The sequence below is a fragment of the Buceros rhinoceros genome, unplaced genomic scaffold (assembly GCF_000710305.1).
Source record: "Buceros rhinoceros silvestris isolate BGI_N320 unplaced genomic scaffold, ASM71030v1 scaffold24941, whole genome shotgun sequence".
Taxonomy (NCBI): Eukaryota; Metazoa; Chordata; class Aves; order Bucerotiformes; family Bucerotidae; genus Buceros; species Buceros rhinoceros.
This window is the reverse complement of record NW_010396292.1, coordinates 5,206-21,495: the sequence shown is the minus strand read 5'-3', so window position 1 is coordinate 21,495 and position 16,290 is coordinate 5,206. Positions and strand designations below refer to the sequence as shown.

Here is a 16,290-nt window from a genome sequence, read left to right as displayed (position 1 = left end):
CGGGGGTTGCGGAGGGGATTGTCTGCGGGACGTGGCTTAGGCCCCGGGAAGCAGGCCACGTTCCGTGCCTGCAGCATCCCGGGGCAGGCAGGCATCCATCCGTTACATAAATACCCTCGGGGCTTAGCATTTTTCGTTTGCACGAACCCACCGAGGTCAGGAATCGGGAGGGGTGGGATAGAACCGGGCGAGCGCCAGCAGATTTTCTGAGAGGGAACATCCCTCCTGCTTCGGCAAGGTGGATTGCCCGTAAATACCGGGTGCCGGGGAAGGAGGCACCTTCCTCGGCTCCCTGCTTCGTGCCGCGAGCCGGAGGCAGAGCAGCAGCGGTTTTGCAGAGGGGTTTGCGGTGAGTATCGCCGGGGTTTGCCGGCCGCCTGGTTTGGAGCAGCGAATGCTGCTGCCCGGGGAAGATGCCGTGGTCGGTGAGGAGCTCTCTGCCACTGGGATGCGCTGGATGGGTGCACAAAGGTGGTAAAAGCATCGCTGCCTTTTCACACCGGCATTTGCTTCCGTTTTCATGGATGCAAAATGTTTCCCTTTAAATTTCTCTTCATGCTCCATTATCAGGTGCTTCAAAACACGCTCCTGTTTATAAATCATTGACTCTGCAGGGGATAAGTGCTTGAAGTCGATTTTAAATATGCATGAGCTGGTGTCAATGACAGAGCAAACTGTCCCATAACATCTCTAATGAGCTGGGAAAATGGACATGAACTTCGCTTATTTCTAATTACTTGTTTGGATGCATTCAGCTTCTCAGGAAGAAGAATTAGATGTGATTTCATTAGGCCATTTTTCCCAATTAAAAAAACCCAAACCCAAAACACAGGAAAATGTTCTAAAGTACCTTCCAATGTAGGTGTGGTCGGGCTGACTCTGTGCGGTGAGATGCAGCTCTCTGAGGTGTCTCAGCAGTTGAGAATTTTGCAAGCGTGCAGCAGTGAAGATCACTAGACTAGATGCCCTAGCGATGCACTCAAAGCCGGTAGCCACCAACAGGACCCCATAACTAACAGCAGATAGAAATAAAGTCACAGCATGCTCTGCAAATGTGAGATGGAGGCGGGAGGTGGGGGAGAAACCTGGTTGCTGTGTGACCAAAGAGGGCTTCAAGACTAACCAAACGCAGCTGCGACCTGGAGGAGACCCACCCAAGTGTTAATCCTCGTGTCTGTGTTTGTAGAGTGGTCAAGTTTCGCCGCACCGGGGAGAGTTCAAGGTCAGATGAGGATGTTGTTTCAGGAGAGCATGAAATCCAGATTGAGGGTGTTCGGACAGAGCTAGAGCCTGTTGAGCTGGAGGATGGAGCTGCAGTGCCAAAAGAGTTTGCCAACCCAACTGATGGTGAGTGGGTTTCGTGTTTTCCTGTGAGGAGGACTGTGCGGCCTCTTCGTCTCGGTCATGGTGCAGCCAGGCTGAATGCAGAACAGATCCCCAGGTGAAAGAAGGAAACAATAACGTGGGCAAGTTAGGACACACCTGAAAATCGAGAGTCGCTTACTTTGTCTGCGAGGGGTAGTTTATGAGATTGTTCTTACGCTACCTGTAACAGCCTCTTTTAAGGAGCCGTGTATCCGGTTGTCACCACTTATCTCACGCAGGAGCTTTGACTTAGTTTCCTTCAGAACTCCTGAAACCTCGCCAGGTTTACAGGAGCAGTTACATGTGGTGTCCCTGGCTCCTCCTTGCCTAGAGGACGAGAGGGACAGGGTGAACGTCCTGCCCAGCCTCCGCTGTCGGCCTGCCTGGGGATGCCCTGAAGGCAACACCCATGTAGAAGGTAGGAGAAGGGTTGGGTTTGACTTAGCACAAGGCATACAAGAACTTTGCAGGCTATTTTCCCCGAGATTTATTAATTAATGTATCAATGCGATGGAACAGTCCGGAGGGAGCTCGGGGAGTTTCTCAGAGGACTTGGTGTGTCAGGGCGAGACTGCAGATAGATGTTGAATTTCTGTTGGCACGTTGCCCAAGGAAGTGCAGCAGCCCGATGTGCCGAGCTCCGGTGTGTTGCACTGACAAGGGTTGAAGTCACAGGCTGAGCTCTTAGGACATCTCCTAAGATGTCCTAAGACATTCATCAGTTCGGTTGTGTTTGGTTTCCTTTTGGATGGTGTTTTTCCTTCTGCTGTGGGAGGACGCCCAACCCTTGGCCAGATAAAGCTTTTCTGTGGCGAAAGTACTTTTTGAACTGCTGGAAGTGTTAAAACTTTGGGACTTAAATTGATTTAAACAACCGGAGTATCAAACTGTCCTCTTGCTGTGTATTTCACTTTGCACTTGAGCAAAGGAATCTGAGCTATCACAGCTTCTTCAGACAGAACGAAGTAATGAGGGCACGACAATGAGGGGGAAACGAGAACCATCAGCACATCTAACAAATGTTTCAAGATTCGTGTGTCTTGGACAAATTCTTGACTCTCCGTGCACTAAAATACTTTTCCTCAGTTTCCATCGCTCTCGTAGCACCACAGTGAGCTGGTGAGCAGCTCATGAGCCTCCCAGCAGCAGAAGCTGCGATTCAGTGGCTGCTGGGGTCACTCCCAGGAGTGAGAGGCTGAGCATGTGCTGGAGTCATTGGTGCTACCCTGGTTCAATTCTGTGTGAATAAAATATTCCAGGAATATTTAGAGTCTTTTTGGCTTTCGCACCATTCCCAAAGGACACGGAGGTCTGCCCGAGCAGGAGCGCTGTGAACACCAAGGAGCTCTCTGGCAGAGACTTTAGCTGTCGGTACATCACCCAGTGAATAAGTAATTGCAATTCCAGCAAATGCTGTCTCAAGGGATGGCTCTTACTAAGAAAGGAATATGCTCTGCTCTAGAACTGTTTTCTTTCTAGATACTTTCATGGTGGAAGATGCGGTGGAAGCCATTGGATTTGGGAAGTTCCAGTGGAAGCTCTCTGTTGTTACTGGATTAGCATGGGCAAGTAATTGTTATCACGGTCCATTGCATGATCATCAGCGGGAGAATCTCAGGGATCCACGTCAGGTAGCCACTCTCTGTCGACAAAAAGTGTCCAAACAGATAGTTGTACAATAAAGAAGGAATTTTATGTGATGGCTAGACTCAAACTTGTTGTGTGGGGGTAATGAAAAACTGATTGGTTTCTCTGTCTCTGAACTTCTTATAGATCAGAGTTTGAAAATTCAGTTTGAATCTCTACTTTGAACGCCTGTTTCAGGCGGGAATGGGATGGGCTGTTCCTGCAGAGCAGGTCTCGGGTTTCCTGTGGTGATTTTACCACGTTCATCCCATTAGCTGCACTCTCTGGTGTCTGGGTTAGTCATTAGTGTTGTAATCTCCACTTGGGGTGAGGAGCACCCCGGTACTTCTAGTTTTAACCTTGCTATCAAGAAGGCTTTATCTTCACTTGGCTGCACTGTCTGTTAGCTCTGCTGTGGTGTATTGTAGGGTGGTGATACCCGGAGCCTGTCTCTACCAGCTGTCATCTCCCTGTAGGGTTACAGTCTGCCGTGGGTTAGGGCCTAAGGCAGGAGAGGAGTTTGGTCTATCAATATATTTGACACAAATCCAGAGGGAGCGTGTAAGGGAGAAAGGGACTAAGTTGCTAAGCATTAGGACGATCAGCAATTAGTTTAAAAGTGCTCCTGTGGCTTTTTTCTCTATGCTGTGCACATCCCCTGTCCCTTGTGAACTGTTCTGTTCCACCTGCGGGGTGGGAAAGGCACCAGCAGAAACAAGGGTAATTTCAGGAAGGTGTTTTATTGACTGCTTTGTCGAGCCCGTTTTGGGGTGGTTATTTATTTCTGTTTCTTTTTTACCCTTCCAGATGGCAGATGCTATGGAAATGATGATTTTAAGTATCCTAGCTCCTCAGCTTCATTGTGAGTGGCGATTACCGAGCTGGCAGGTTGCATTGCTCACATCGGTAGGAAAAATAACTGACAGCTCCCGTATTCTGTAAGGTTTTTCCACTCATTGTTATTCAGACATTATGCTTTATATCCCAAAGTTCAGCCTGCCCCTGGCCTTTGCAGATCGTGTTTGGCTCAGGAGAGTATAGGAATCTTTTGTAAAGAAATGTGACTCGGTGAGAGCTGAGAAAATTGCACAAATTTGAAGCTCAAAGTTTAATGTAATTCCAGGAAAAGATATTAATTGACTCAGACTCATCCTGAGAGTCAAACCATTGGATTGATTGAAAAAATCAAAGAATTGGTAAATTTGGACTATCTTCCTTGAAAATCTTTCTCTCTCACCACACTTAAGCTCACTGGTATGTAGACTGGCGAGCAAGCACTGGCTTTTGGAGGTGGATCACCCAGCCACCTTTGCAAGCAGAGCTCTTACAATACCACCTCTAAGTACTGTGCTGGAAACGCACAATGCCTTCAGGGATAAGAAAACTAGTTTTGGGACCCTCCTGTCAGCATATGCCGCTGTGGTGTGGCTGCACCCTAACTCCTGCATTTCGCTGCCCTTTGGCTTTTGCTGCCGATTGTGGTGGTGATGACAGTGTCAGTCGATTTAAATTAGCCCAGATCCTGTCCTCTCCCACACCTGAATGCAGCCAGCCCATCTGAATGAATTTCTTGCTCCTTCTCTTGACTCAGCACAATTTTGTTCTTGGTGAGCAAAATCCAAAGGAGAAGGGGTCAGTGGGCATGAGACAAAAGCTTTAACAAACTCCTTCTTACCCCACTGGGTGCTTGCGTAGGCACTTCTATCTCAGACAAAATCCCTGTGGTTTTAGGGCGCTGATGGGGGAAACATGCTGGGGTTGTGCCATTACCTTTATTCAGCAGAATTTCATTCCTTTCCCCATCCACAGAATCAACTATACGTTCTGGTGTCACCTCTGAAAAGGCTGCAATATATTTCCTTTGACACCTCAGTCTTTTTTCAGACTCCTCTAAAGTTGTAAGCTCTAATTTTATCTCCATTCAAATCTGAGATGACCTGCTGGGATGGCGATAGGTGGTAGGAGGTGAGCTGCTGCATCAGCGCTGGGCTCCCACAATAGCTCTGTCCTGCGGACCTCAAACACCACCCGTCACCTTTTGTTGCTCAATATGGGACTGGGGAACTCAGCATCTTCCAGGGCGGGGCTCCCAGCGCGCGCGACACCAGGGTGCACGTTCTAGTGTCAGACTGGTGTGTCGCTGGATGGGTCTTTTAATTGCAAAGCTGACCTGAGGGGTGCCTCATTGCCTCCCCTCTCCAGCCAGGTGCTCGCTCCTGCCTTCACTTACCTGTCCCCTCAGTGACACTATGAAACACCCCGTGGGGCCTTGCTGTGAAGCAGATGAAAGATTATTTTGTGGGTTATGAAAACCCTTCAGCAAAAAAACCCCTAACTCAGAAACAAGGCAGTTATTTCCGTTTGATGGCAAATTGTGCTCTCCAGTCATTTCTTATAATTTGTTTTCTTCATTTATTGAAAGCTCAAAAACATTCACCCCTGGCCTCATTCCGTAGGTCACAAATTAGCAGGTAGGACAAGGAGGGGGGTGATGGCAGGAGCCTGGCAGAGATGCGGGTCGTGGATGTTGTGCTTGGATTCCTGACCTCAGCAAAGCCAGGCAGCTGCTGAAGGTGGGCTCACCGCTGGGAGAAGCTGAGCGACCTTGGTGTGCTGACACTCATCCCCACCCTGGGCCAGAGCGAATTCCCTTTCAAGTCCATGGAAGTGAAGTTAGTGACTTTTGCAAAATCCCACTGTGTGAATAATTATCTTTAATCGTCTCCACCGCAAAGGAACTGTGCCCGGAACACCCGGACATTTTGCTCTAGTGCTGGAGATGAAATTTGCTGTGAAATTGTGTTCTCTTCGCTGTCATACAGAAATTTCCGCTCGTCTTCTTGTTAATGAGAAGGATTTTTTCTGGTGTCTCGCAGGTGGTGTTTGTGGGGATGATGTCCAGCTCCACGCTCTGGGGAAACATTTCAGACCAGTACGGCAGGAAAACAGTGAGTCTTCAACTCCCGCTAGAATACGTTCTCCTCTTTCTCCCAGTGCGGATGTTTCAGACCATGATGGTCACAAATGTCATAATCCACATGTGTGAAGCAGAATGACGTAGAGCCAGAACTGACCTCTCATGAAACAAAAGGAATGTAAAGCTCTGCTTTACATTTCGTTGGGTTACAGCAGAGACTTTCTTTTCCTCATGCTTGTTTGTTCCATACAGGGCCTAAAGATCAGCGTGCTGTGGACGCTCTATTACGGGATCCTCAGCGGTTTTGCACCGGTGTACAGCTGGATCTTGGTGCTGAGGGGCCTGGTGGGCTTCGGGATTGGAGGAGTGCCTCAGTCGTAAGTAAATACTCACAAGTCCAACTTTCTCTTTTCTATATATTTCTTTAAAAAATGCCCGTGTCCAACTGAAAATGTGCCTCTGTCTCTGACTAAACGCTTGCCTTTCGAGGTAGAGCTGAGCCCTGAGTCCCGGTTCTAAAACTGCAGATTATCGTTCAGTCAGAGCCTGAACTTTCACGTCTGACCCTGAGTTGGAATCCCAAAACCACGCAGCTCAAACCTGGCAAGCTGAAGATGCCTCGATGGCCAGACACATCTCTAGGAAGGAGGCAGCATCATGATATTTCTCTGTGACTCTGTCATTGCAGTCGCTGAAGAGGGAGAGCTCTAAATTGTCCACCTGGACTGAATAGCTCTGCTCTAGGTTTTTAATTATAAATGTGATGGGAAGAGTACAGCCATTCTCACTCGGTGTAGTCTTTTATCCTTATTAATAATTGACATTTTGCCCCGTGGAGGTGCTATTTCGGAGTAGTCGGAGTCTGTCTTTGATTGATGGCTCCTAGACCTCTTCACAAGGCAGTCAATATCCTGGCTTTTCTCTTGCCATTCCCAGATAAAAGGTTCAGAGCTGAGATGGAACACCACAGTATTATTAATTTTCTCTGCCCACCTTTAGAAGCCGCACAAAAGCGTAACGTGTGCGTAAACCAGGAAGGTCCTTCGCCCACTGCACGCTGGCCAGCAGTGGGGCAGTCTCTGCTGTGCAGGTCTGGCTCAGCCCAACTGCAATGAGGCAGGAGAACAGCAAAGGCAGAGTTCCTAACGCCTGGTACTGCACATGCTTCTTAACGACGTTCCCCAGAACCCTGGGGGAGCAGCCACGGCACAGCTAGGGCCGAGTTACCGAGAGACAGGTAGTGCTTGGTGGGTACGTGACTTAATGAGAGACAGAACAGAGCGGGAGCAAAGCATGATGGTGTGAAGAAGATACAAGAGCCTCGCCTGAATGCTGGCCCCTGTCTTCATCCTCAGGAAATACTCGCAGAGAAGGCGTGCCATTACTCTTTGGCACAGTCATGAAACAAAGACTCTGCAGTCAGATGATTTCTTCTTGAATTCCCACAATAAAAGAATGCAAATTGTTTTATAGCAGTAACAGGATCAGTCCTTGAAAGTATTTGCCTCTTGGAGGACTGAACCCTGGCAGAGCAGATCGCGGCTGTAAAGTCCTGAAGAAACACTTTACCCAGCAAGAGCTGTGTTGAGTGCTTGTGAACCACGCTGAAAAGAGCAGGAGTAACGCCTGTCCTGGAGCAGAGCACGTTGTGAAAACTGGCCTCAAGAACTGCTCTACGGGGTTACAAAATCACGCCAGCAGAGCAAACTCAGTCCTCATCGCAGTGGTGATCTAAGGGGGTTTGTTCCGGTGCAGAAGGAGAGTCTGAACCGGTCCACGGTCTGGTTCTGGGGGCTGGGAAGGGCTTTGCCTCTCTGCTGTGGGTTTGGCTGTTTCCATCAGAGGCAAACGCAGTGTTTGAAGCTCTCTGGTGGTGCTGACACAGCTTTTTTCTCTGAGCACTAACATGACATTTTTCTCAATGTTCCCTCTTTACAGGGTAACCTTATATGCGGAATTCCTTCCCATGAAAGCCAGAGCAAAGTGCATTTTATTAATAGAGGTGAGCAGCGTAGCTGTGCGTGCTGGTGCCTCGAGGGACAAACCTGCTGGCGTTCAATCCCACTGACTACAAATCTCACTCACAGCCCCAGCCACATCTCGACTGTCCACGTTAGTGTGGAACTGCGGTTCCCCACACACACTGGTACTCACTCAGGTCCAAAAGCAGTGTCAAGCATCCATGTAAAGCCTCTCGTTGCATGTAACTCTTGTTGCTGAATCTGCTCTTTTGCAAATTAACTTGCACCAGTGCTGCCAGCACAAGGGTGATACCATTTGGGTGTCACCCGATTTCATGGTGAAATTAATCTACAGTTCAGGGGATGGATAGTGGGGAACTGAGTGTTCAGTAAAGGCAGGGCTAAATTCAGCTCCCCATAGCCAATCCATTTGTATTTAAGTCACAGAGAGCAGAATTGTGCCCTGTAAATAAATACTTGAAGACAAAATTTGCAGCCCTTTAATGGGTGGTTGAAGGGCAGAGGACAGCACTGTTATTTGTCTGCATCAGTTGGTTTGGAAGGAGCATCCTCGCACCAAACCTCACCAAATTGAAACAGCTTCTCAATGCAAAACCAGTCCCAAGATACCTCCTCAGATACCTGCTGGCCCGTCCTGCTTTCAGCTGATTAATCTGTTGTCAGTAGAGTTCAGTAAATGAACTACTCCTTTCTGTGTCCCTTTTGTTCTGCCACAGTTTGGCTCTTGTCAAGTAACCCTGGGTTCGAACTACATCTTGAGTGTTAAATATTGAACTAAGTGGATTCATGTTCGAACAGTCATCCTGCATGGGCAGGATATGCAGGAGGACGCCCGCTCCGTGGTTTGCTAAAAAGGTGTCGACACCTTCTTTCACCTACAGGCCAGACTCTGGCTGTGGTAGCTGGTTTTGGTGAGGAAAACAAATACCATGAATCGCATGGAATAACACTGACAGACAGGTACATTAATTGTCCTTTTGCCTAAGAAATGCTGTATGATGAGTCTGTTCCTTATGAGAAGCTGCTACAGTTCACCAGGAGGGTCTAGAGAAAGGCAATGCTCGGGGTTCAGGAATGGACATTTTTGCTTCTGCAACATTTAAACAAATCCCCTTCAAATGCCTGGACTCTGTTCCATGCACTGTCGGGTGTTTGAAATGTCTCTGGCTGTCCCTAGAGAGCACTACTTGCAATGTTGCAAAGGAGGAGGCCGTGACAGCGCTCTGATTCTCAGTTGTGACTGTTTCTTTTCCCGTTGGCAGGTCTTCTGGGCCATTGGGACGGTGTTTGAAGTCCTCCTGGCAGTGTTGGTGATGCCCACTCTTGGCTGGCGGTGGCTTCTCATTCTTTCTGCCCTCCCACTCCTGCTCTTCGCTGTCCTGTGTTTTGTAGGTATTCTTGCAAAGACCAATGCGCGTTCCATCAATCCACCACTTCTCTTCCTGATTCTGTAAGCTGACTGAAGGAAATCGTGACAGTTTTGAGCCCTCTGTTGGTGTCTCCTTTGAAACAGCTGAAATCATGACAAAAATGCTGTTGTTTCCGCAGGGTGCTAGTAAAAACATTCCAGCGAGAGCTGTGTTTATGTGGCTGTAATTGCTGGAGGACAATAGTGGGCTGGAGTTTTGCAAAACCAAATCAGGCCTGGAAACCTCCCCAATTTAGTGATGTTTTGACTAAGCTCAGTCATTTTATTAAAAGCCATTGCCGTTTCCCTAATTGCTCTTTAGATGTTATAAATTATTTTGCCAAAATCGTCACTTTTATAATTCTTGTCTGCTTAAAAAATCCACCTAAATTGAGTAAAATCTGCATCGTGGGGGTCAGATGCAGAAGATGGGTACGGGGTAAAGCAGAGCTTCGGGGCACGGTTAGGTAGCACATTTGCCAGCCACTCGGTCTTCTCAAAGCTGCATGTTCTTGTCAAGTTGTTTAGCAGCTCCCTGGGCACAGACAGTGTTATCCCTCCAGTTAGGCAGGTGCTCACGTGCTCCGTTGTAAAAGGAGCTTGAAAATGCAGATTTTGGAACACCTGGAGCATCTTGCTATCAGCCCTGGGTGCTTTGCCTTCCCTACCGAGGAGGCAGAATGCAAAGAACCCGCACAACTGCCTCACGTTTCTCAAGAATAAACCCCAAGGGACAGAAGGAAAGGATTTTAGGCTGGAGTTCTGACTTGCTGGTGAAAGTGGGGGTTTGCAGTGTCTCAGAGCCTGAGGAGGAGCTGGGCAGAAAGACGGATCCCCACGTTGTTAACAATGGGTTCCGTAATCCTGGAGCCACTGTAAGCCCCAAAGAAAACCCCCGGTTTGTTTATTGCTGCGATTTTGACATGGTCGTGCCTGTGATCTGCTTTGCTCTTTTAGTGGCTGCCAGAAAGTGCCAGGTACGACGTGTTATCTGGAAATCAAGAAAAAGCACTCGCCACTTTAAAGCGGATAGCGACGGAAAACGGAGCTCCGATGCCTCTGGGAAAGTTAGTTATTTCCAGACAGGTACGTCCGGGAAACAGGGCATACGGTGAAACTGTGCCACGCTCATACGTAGTTTTATGAGCAAATGATCAATGTGAGGTTTAATTTTAATGTCTCAACCAGTAATAACAAAATGAGATGATCCTTCTCTCCCACGGAGGAAGAGTTAGTTTCTTCTTTTTGTTTACATGAAAATCCTGAAAGTGAACAGGACCTTTGAAGTGGGCATTGCTGGTCTTTAGCCTCACTCTAAGACCTTGTTGATAAAGAAAATCAAACCCTGAGTCTACCGAAGAACTCGGATCGGAGTGCCCAGATCTGAACTCCTGATTTGACTCTTCAGCTGTACCTCCTTTCCCGTCCAGTGCTGGTTTTCTGCGGAGGGAAGGCTGCGCGCTGGGCAGTGCGCTGGGCTGTGCGCTGGGCTGTGCAGGAACGCTCTCCCTGTTTTGGATGGTTTTGTTTCTGGGGTGGGGTGGGAAGGCACTTTTCCTTAACCACGAGTTTGTGGGCTGAGCCTCGCACCGTCTCTCTCTGAGAACCACCCCGATTCAAAGGGGGCCGCTCGTAGTTCCCCAGTCCGCTCCCCTCGACCAGAAGCCCTGGGGGGCTGCCCTGATTGCAGCGCTGCCTGTGGACCCCGCGAACCATCCACATGGGCAAAGTTCTGCTCTACCTCTGTCCAGCCCCACCTCGCTCCAGCTCCTCACCTTCCCGTGGAGGAGTAGTGTGGCCTGTGCGTGAACTGGTTCCGATACCATTATGCTGCTGGAGAATTCCCCTTGGCAGAGGAATTCTGTGCTGGGATGCCAGCCCCAGTGTGGCTCCTGCACGCTGAAGAGCCCTCAGCTGAAACTACACATCATCCTGAGACACAGCACGTAGGACTGTGTGGTGTATCGTCCCTTGCCACTCTGTGTCCCCCATTCCAGGGCCGGGGAGTGCCCTCATCATCTCATTCTGCTTGTTTTCAACAGGAAGACCGAGGGAAAATGAGGGACCTTTTTACGCCTCATTTTAGATGGACCACATTGTTACTCTGGTTTATCTGGTAAGAGGAACCACACGTGGCTCAATGCCAGCCCAGTTCTAAATGGTTTTTAATGGAGGTATTTGACAGTATCTCTAAAATACTCACAAAAACCCCAACATGTATTGATTTGTAATTTATTAAACCGCCCAATCACTAGCGCTCTCCATCTAATTGCTCTCCCATTTTCTCAGTGCTGATAGGAAACAGCTTTGAGGCAGCCCTTAGTGCGAGTCCTCACCCAGGGGGTTGTGCTTCGGTTTGTGGTGGTTGCTGCAGGCTCGTCCAGCTGAGACTTCCTCTCTCGTTTTCTTCCTTGCAGGTTTTCCAATGCTTTTTCATATTATGGGTTAGTTTTATTAACTACAGAGTTCTTTCAAGCAGGAGACGTCTGCAGCCGTGAGTATTAGCCCAGCTTTTCTTTTTAAGTAGACCCTGTGAAGTGCTGGAATATCTGCCCTTAGACCTTCCGCTGTTAGTTTGGGAAGGCCCGTGGCCGCCAGCCTGGATTTTAAGGCGTCCCCTTAGAGGGGTGCTTGTTTTAAACACTTGTGATAGACTGTTCCTCAGCTGCACAACACAGAGAAGTCCTGCGGTGTCTGTAAAACAGCCAGACAACCTTCAAGGGAGACCTGTTAGAAAAAGCATCTGTTCTTCTTGAGAAAAAGGCGATGGAATAAATGGAAGTTTCTGGGTTTGACAGACCTAATTAGTTCTGAGGCAGAGCCTGCAGGTTCCCCAGATGAGAAGACCTGCTGAGAAAAGAGATGATGGTGGGAAACCATCACCCATTTTGTTGCTGATTTTTGTGTTTATAAAAAAAAACTGCATTAGGAAGAGGCTTGAAAAGCTGATTCCTGGGGGAGGTGTGAGTGTGCTGAGAGCACTTGTAATCAGTGAAAACTGTCTGGTAGTCGGGAAATTCTAGGAAGAGGAGGGGTGGCATTGAGAGAAGACGCAGATCCCAGGCTTGGACAACTTAAAATGTTGGGTTTTTTTTCTTTTCCCTTCCACAGTATCCAGCAGAAGGAAAGAAGTTAAAGCCAAGTGCAGCCTGACCTGTGAGTATCTGACGGAGGAAGACTACACTGATCTGCTCTGGACAACCCTGTCCGAATTCCCTGGTAAGTGGCAGTACGAAGCACCGGTTCGTCGGTGCCGGTGGCTCAGTGGCTTTGGAATGGGCTCTGCTGCAAGCAGTGAAATGGGCTCTTCTGCTGGCCTCATGCCAGGGTGTTTCCCACAGCACTGGAGCTGCTTGCTGGGGACACTGGGTACCCGCAGTTCGTGGGGTAGCTGCAGCTCTGCGCTGCCCCTGTGATCACTGCCAGTAAAATCACTGGGAATTGCTTTGTGAGGCTGTAACGGCCTGTTGGACCCCGGATTCCACCCAAGCAACGCGTTAGGTGTTCCGAGAGAGAGCAACAGGTAAATCAAGGGGGCAGAATCCCTTGGGCTGGTGCTGTAGCTGACAGGACCGGGTTGATCCTGACATGCACTAGGGTAGGAGTAAGAAATACTAGCAGGGTTACCTCTGAGCATGGCACTGGCAGCTCTGCTGCACGAGGAATGCCCACTGCTGCTGTACTGGCAAGGCAGGTGTTTTGAGCTTTCACATGGGTAGCCGCTGTGGTCGTCAGTGGCTCACAGGTGTCAGAGCTGCTCGCTCTTGCCTCGGTGTGTAGCCCCTGAGCGTGCGGGTGTGCGGACCAGCGGGGCTGGGATCGTGCAGCAGGACTGGCCAGCGGGGACACAGCTTCTGTCTGCCTGTGGCACCAGTGGTTGGGGCCATCCACCCTACACCCCCGCCCGATGCCCCCACCAGCAAAGTGTTTTAAAGAGAGAACGCTGAAGATCCGAATAGCCCAGCCTGCGCTGAGCACTGGCTGCTGCGGCCCCCGCCTTTGCTCGCTCCCCAGCAGCCATCTCGTCTCCTTCTGCAGGGGTGTTGGTGACACTGTGGATTATCGATCGGATAGGCCGCAAGAAAACCATGGCCCTCTCCTTTTTTGTCTTCTCCTTTTGCAGCCTTCTGCTGTTTCTCTGCGTTGGAAGGTCAGTAAAACACGGCAAACAATGGATAGAGCAGTTTCATTCGTGTTCTCTCTCGATTAGAGCAGAAGTGGAAGTGGTGGTTTGAAAAGCCATGAGATCAGCTGGAGAAGGAATTAAGGATGGTGTTAGGTTTTCTCACCAGAATTTGGAAGGAAACTAAAAGAAGCAGGAGAGGAGAAATCCTTCGCTATAATCTTGCTGACGGAGCAGGCCAAAAGGGAAAATAAGAGCTTGTGTCTGAGTGGGAGGTAGCAGCTTGTTGATCTAACAGCCAGAGGAGAGCTGTCTGAATTCAATCCTTCCAGTACGGAATCCTTGTCGTGAGAAACCTCACCAGGCTGCCACTGTCTTTGCAGCAGAAAAGCCACCCTCCTGGTCCCTCCTCGTGGGCCGGGTCTGTGCAGCACCACTCCTAACAGGGAATATCACTTTCTTATTTAGATGAGCTTAAGCATTCACTGCACGTTTCCGTCGGCCACAGCTGTCAGTTAGGATGGACACACGTAGAAAACTGAGGAGTGCAGATTGCTACAACCATGATGTCAAACAAAGGTCCAGAAAGCATGCAAAGGGTTCATTAACAACCAAAAGAAATTGTTCTAATGAGTTCAGTGGGTTTATTGCACTTGCCTCCCGATTAAACAAACAGCTTGTACAGAACAACTCCAACACTGCTTTCCTTTTCATCCCCACAGAAATGTTCTTACTGTGCTGCTCTTCATTGCAAGAGCTTTTATTTCCGGAGGGTTTCAGGCTGCCTATGTTTACACCCCTGAGGTAAGGAGGTCGGCTTTGTCCCCACAGAATGTTTAAGGGGAGTGAGGTCACGGTGGGCAAGTCATTTTTATGAGCTCTTCACGATGGGCCTTACCCCGGTTGTGAGCTGATGATCTCCTCGTCACTGACAGAACTTGCTGTAGGACCACTCATTAATTTCCACTAGTCTGGACACTGGGGAGCAGAGAACTTCCCACGGGGGTTAATGGTTGTTAAGGTGGTTAACCTGATCTGTTTGCAGGTTTACCCCACAGCCACGCGTGCTTTGGGCCTGGGAACATGCAGCGGAATGGCCAGAGTGGGAGCCCTCATAACCCCCTTCATTGCACAGGTAATGTGAGGCCGAAGGCTCAGGACGGTGATGCAGAACCTGTTTTTCTGCTGTAAGGGCCAAACCAAGGGCAATCTGTGCATGATGTGTGGAAAGAGGGTTGCTGGTGCCTGTTGGTGCCTCTGTGTTTACCTCTTGCTCCAGAGCTCCGTGTGATGGGGGATGAATAGCCAAGACTCAGGCTGCTGGGTGGCTGTGAGGTCACCTTGGAAGCCACCACCTGGGTTTGTGAGAGGCGGGGAGTTGCTGTGCATGGGTGCCAGGCTGAGGTCCTGGGAGCTACAGACCTCCAGGGGCTGTGGAAAGAGCTAGCCGGGGAGGTTGGGGCAGCTGGGCTGCGCAGGGACAGGGCTCAGGAGACTGTCAGGAGCAGGTAGAACACTGTGACTTGCTTAAGTCCTCTCTAATCCATAAGGGCAGCAGCACCGCGTGGCACTTATAATCCAGACTGCTCTGTCAGCGTTTAAGAGCTGCGTGTCATCACCGAGGAAGGGAAGGACCCAGGTTTTTCTGAGTGTTCTGCCTTTTTCCTGCAGGTGATGTTGGAATCCTCGGTCTATCTAACACTGGTGGTTTACAGCGGCTGCTGCCTGCTGGCCGCTCTGGCTTCCTTCTTCTTGCCCATCGAGACGAAAGGTCGGGGCTTACAGGAGTCCAGCCACAGAGAATGGGGACAGGAGATGGTTGGGAGAGGCTCTCACTCCCCAGAGGTCACCAGGTCAAACTCTGGATCACAGGAATGATGGGACATAAAAACCTGCTGAGAGAATGGATGATCCAAGCGAGATCTGTCATCACAACCCCCTCTGCAGCACAGAGGGCTGACCATCCCGTCACTGCCAGCATCACGCGTCAGACTGCAGGAACCTTGGGGTGAACCCCAGCCAATTGTGTCTCTGCTGCTCTTTGCTCACACTCATGAAAACTTCACGTCTGTGGTGAGAGGCGTTTGATCCAGGGGTCACTGCAGTTTAGCAGGAAGGGGTTTTCTTAAGTCCGTCGTGCTTGCATGGTCAGCTGCTCAGCTTCAAGTGTCCCGTGTCAAGCAAATAGCTCACTGAATGCACCTCAGTATCAGCTGTCATTAAACCATGCACTCTTGATGCCTCAAAACAAGAGATGAATATTTATTGTGTACCTGGCGCAGCACACGGTGGATCTGGACACGGCAGAACGGGGGCGATGAATTAGGCGCCTGCCTGGCACTTTGTAGCCATCAGCGACAACAAGAAGATGTGGTGAGGTCCCTTGTTCATGGGTTCTGTTCCATGAGAATTCACATTTTCTGAATGTTTCTCCCACCCAGGGCAGATTGTTTGAGTTGGTGAGGAGGGGTCTTTGTTGCAGCAATAGCACCTTGTCTCAGAAATGTAAATCCTGCTGGTTTGGAGTAGAATTTGACTCCTCTAACATTGCCAGAGTCACCGAGCACTCGAGTGCTCAGTGGAGACTGTTCCGGCCGTGCTGGTCTCTGTGTGTGTGTGTGATGGTGCTCGCTGGGGTTTCTGCGCGAGTCCACGTGTGTTTCTGCTCACTTTGCCTGAGGATGTTCTCGCTGTGGTGCGCTACAAACGCCTCAGTCTGAAGAGCTGCGTGAGGCAGTTGGGATGGAGCCGCTTTCCAGTGTCCCCTGCCAGAAGCTGGGCAGAGCTTCTCCACAGCTGCTGAGTGTACGCTGGCTGGAACGTCGGGCTGGTGACGAGGGGACGGTGCTGGAGTCGTTCATATGCTAAA

At 49.7% G+C, this 16,290-nt stretch overlaps 1 protein-coding gene across 1 annotated transcript; it reads left to right on the top strand.

Moving 5' to 3' along the window:
- Nucleotides 1–1,186: 1,186 nt before the first annotated feature.
- On the top strand, nucleotides 1,187–15,621 carry SVOP (SV2 related protein homolog (rat); the record flags this gene model as incomplete). Its single annotated transcript, XM_010145869.1, has 15 exons — nucleotides 1,187–1,347; nucleotides 2,845–2,930; nucleotides 3,799–3,897; nucleotides 5,868–5,939; nucleotides 6,161–6,285; nucleotides 7,847–7,910; nucleotides 9,153–9,278; nucleotides 10,256–10,384; nucleotides 11,341–11,414; nucleotides 11,716–11,792; nucleotides 12,410–12,517; nucleotides 13,337–13,448; nucleotides 14,144–14,225; nucleotides 14,467–14,556; nucleotides 15,093–15,621. Coding segments are annotated over 15 exons (1,612 nt in total), but the record flags the coding sequence as incomplete, so codon positions are not given.
- Between the last annotated feature and the right edge of the window lie 669 nt (nucleotides 15,622–16,290).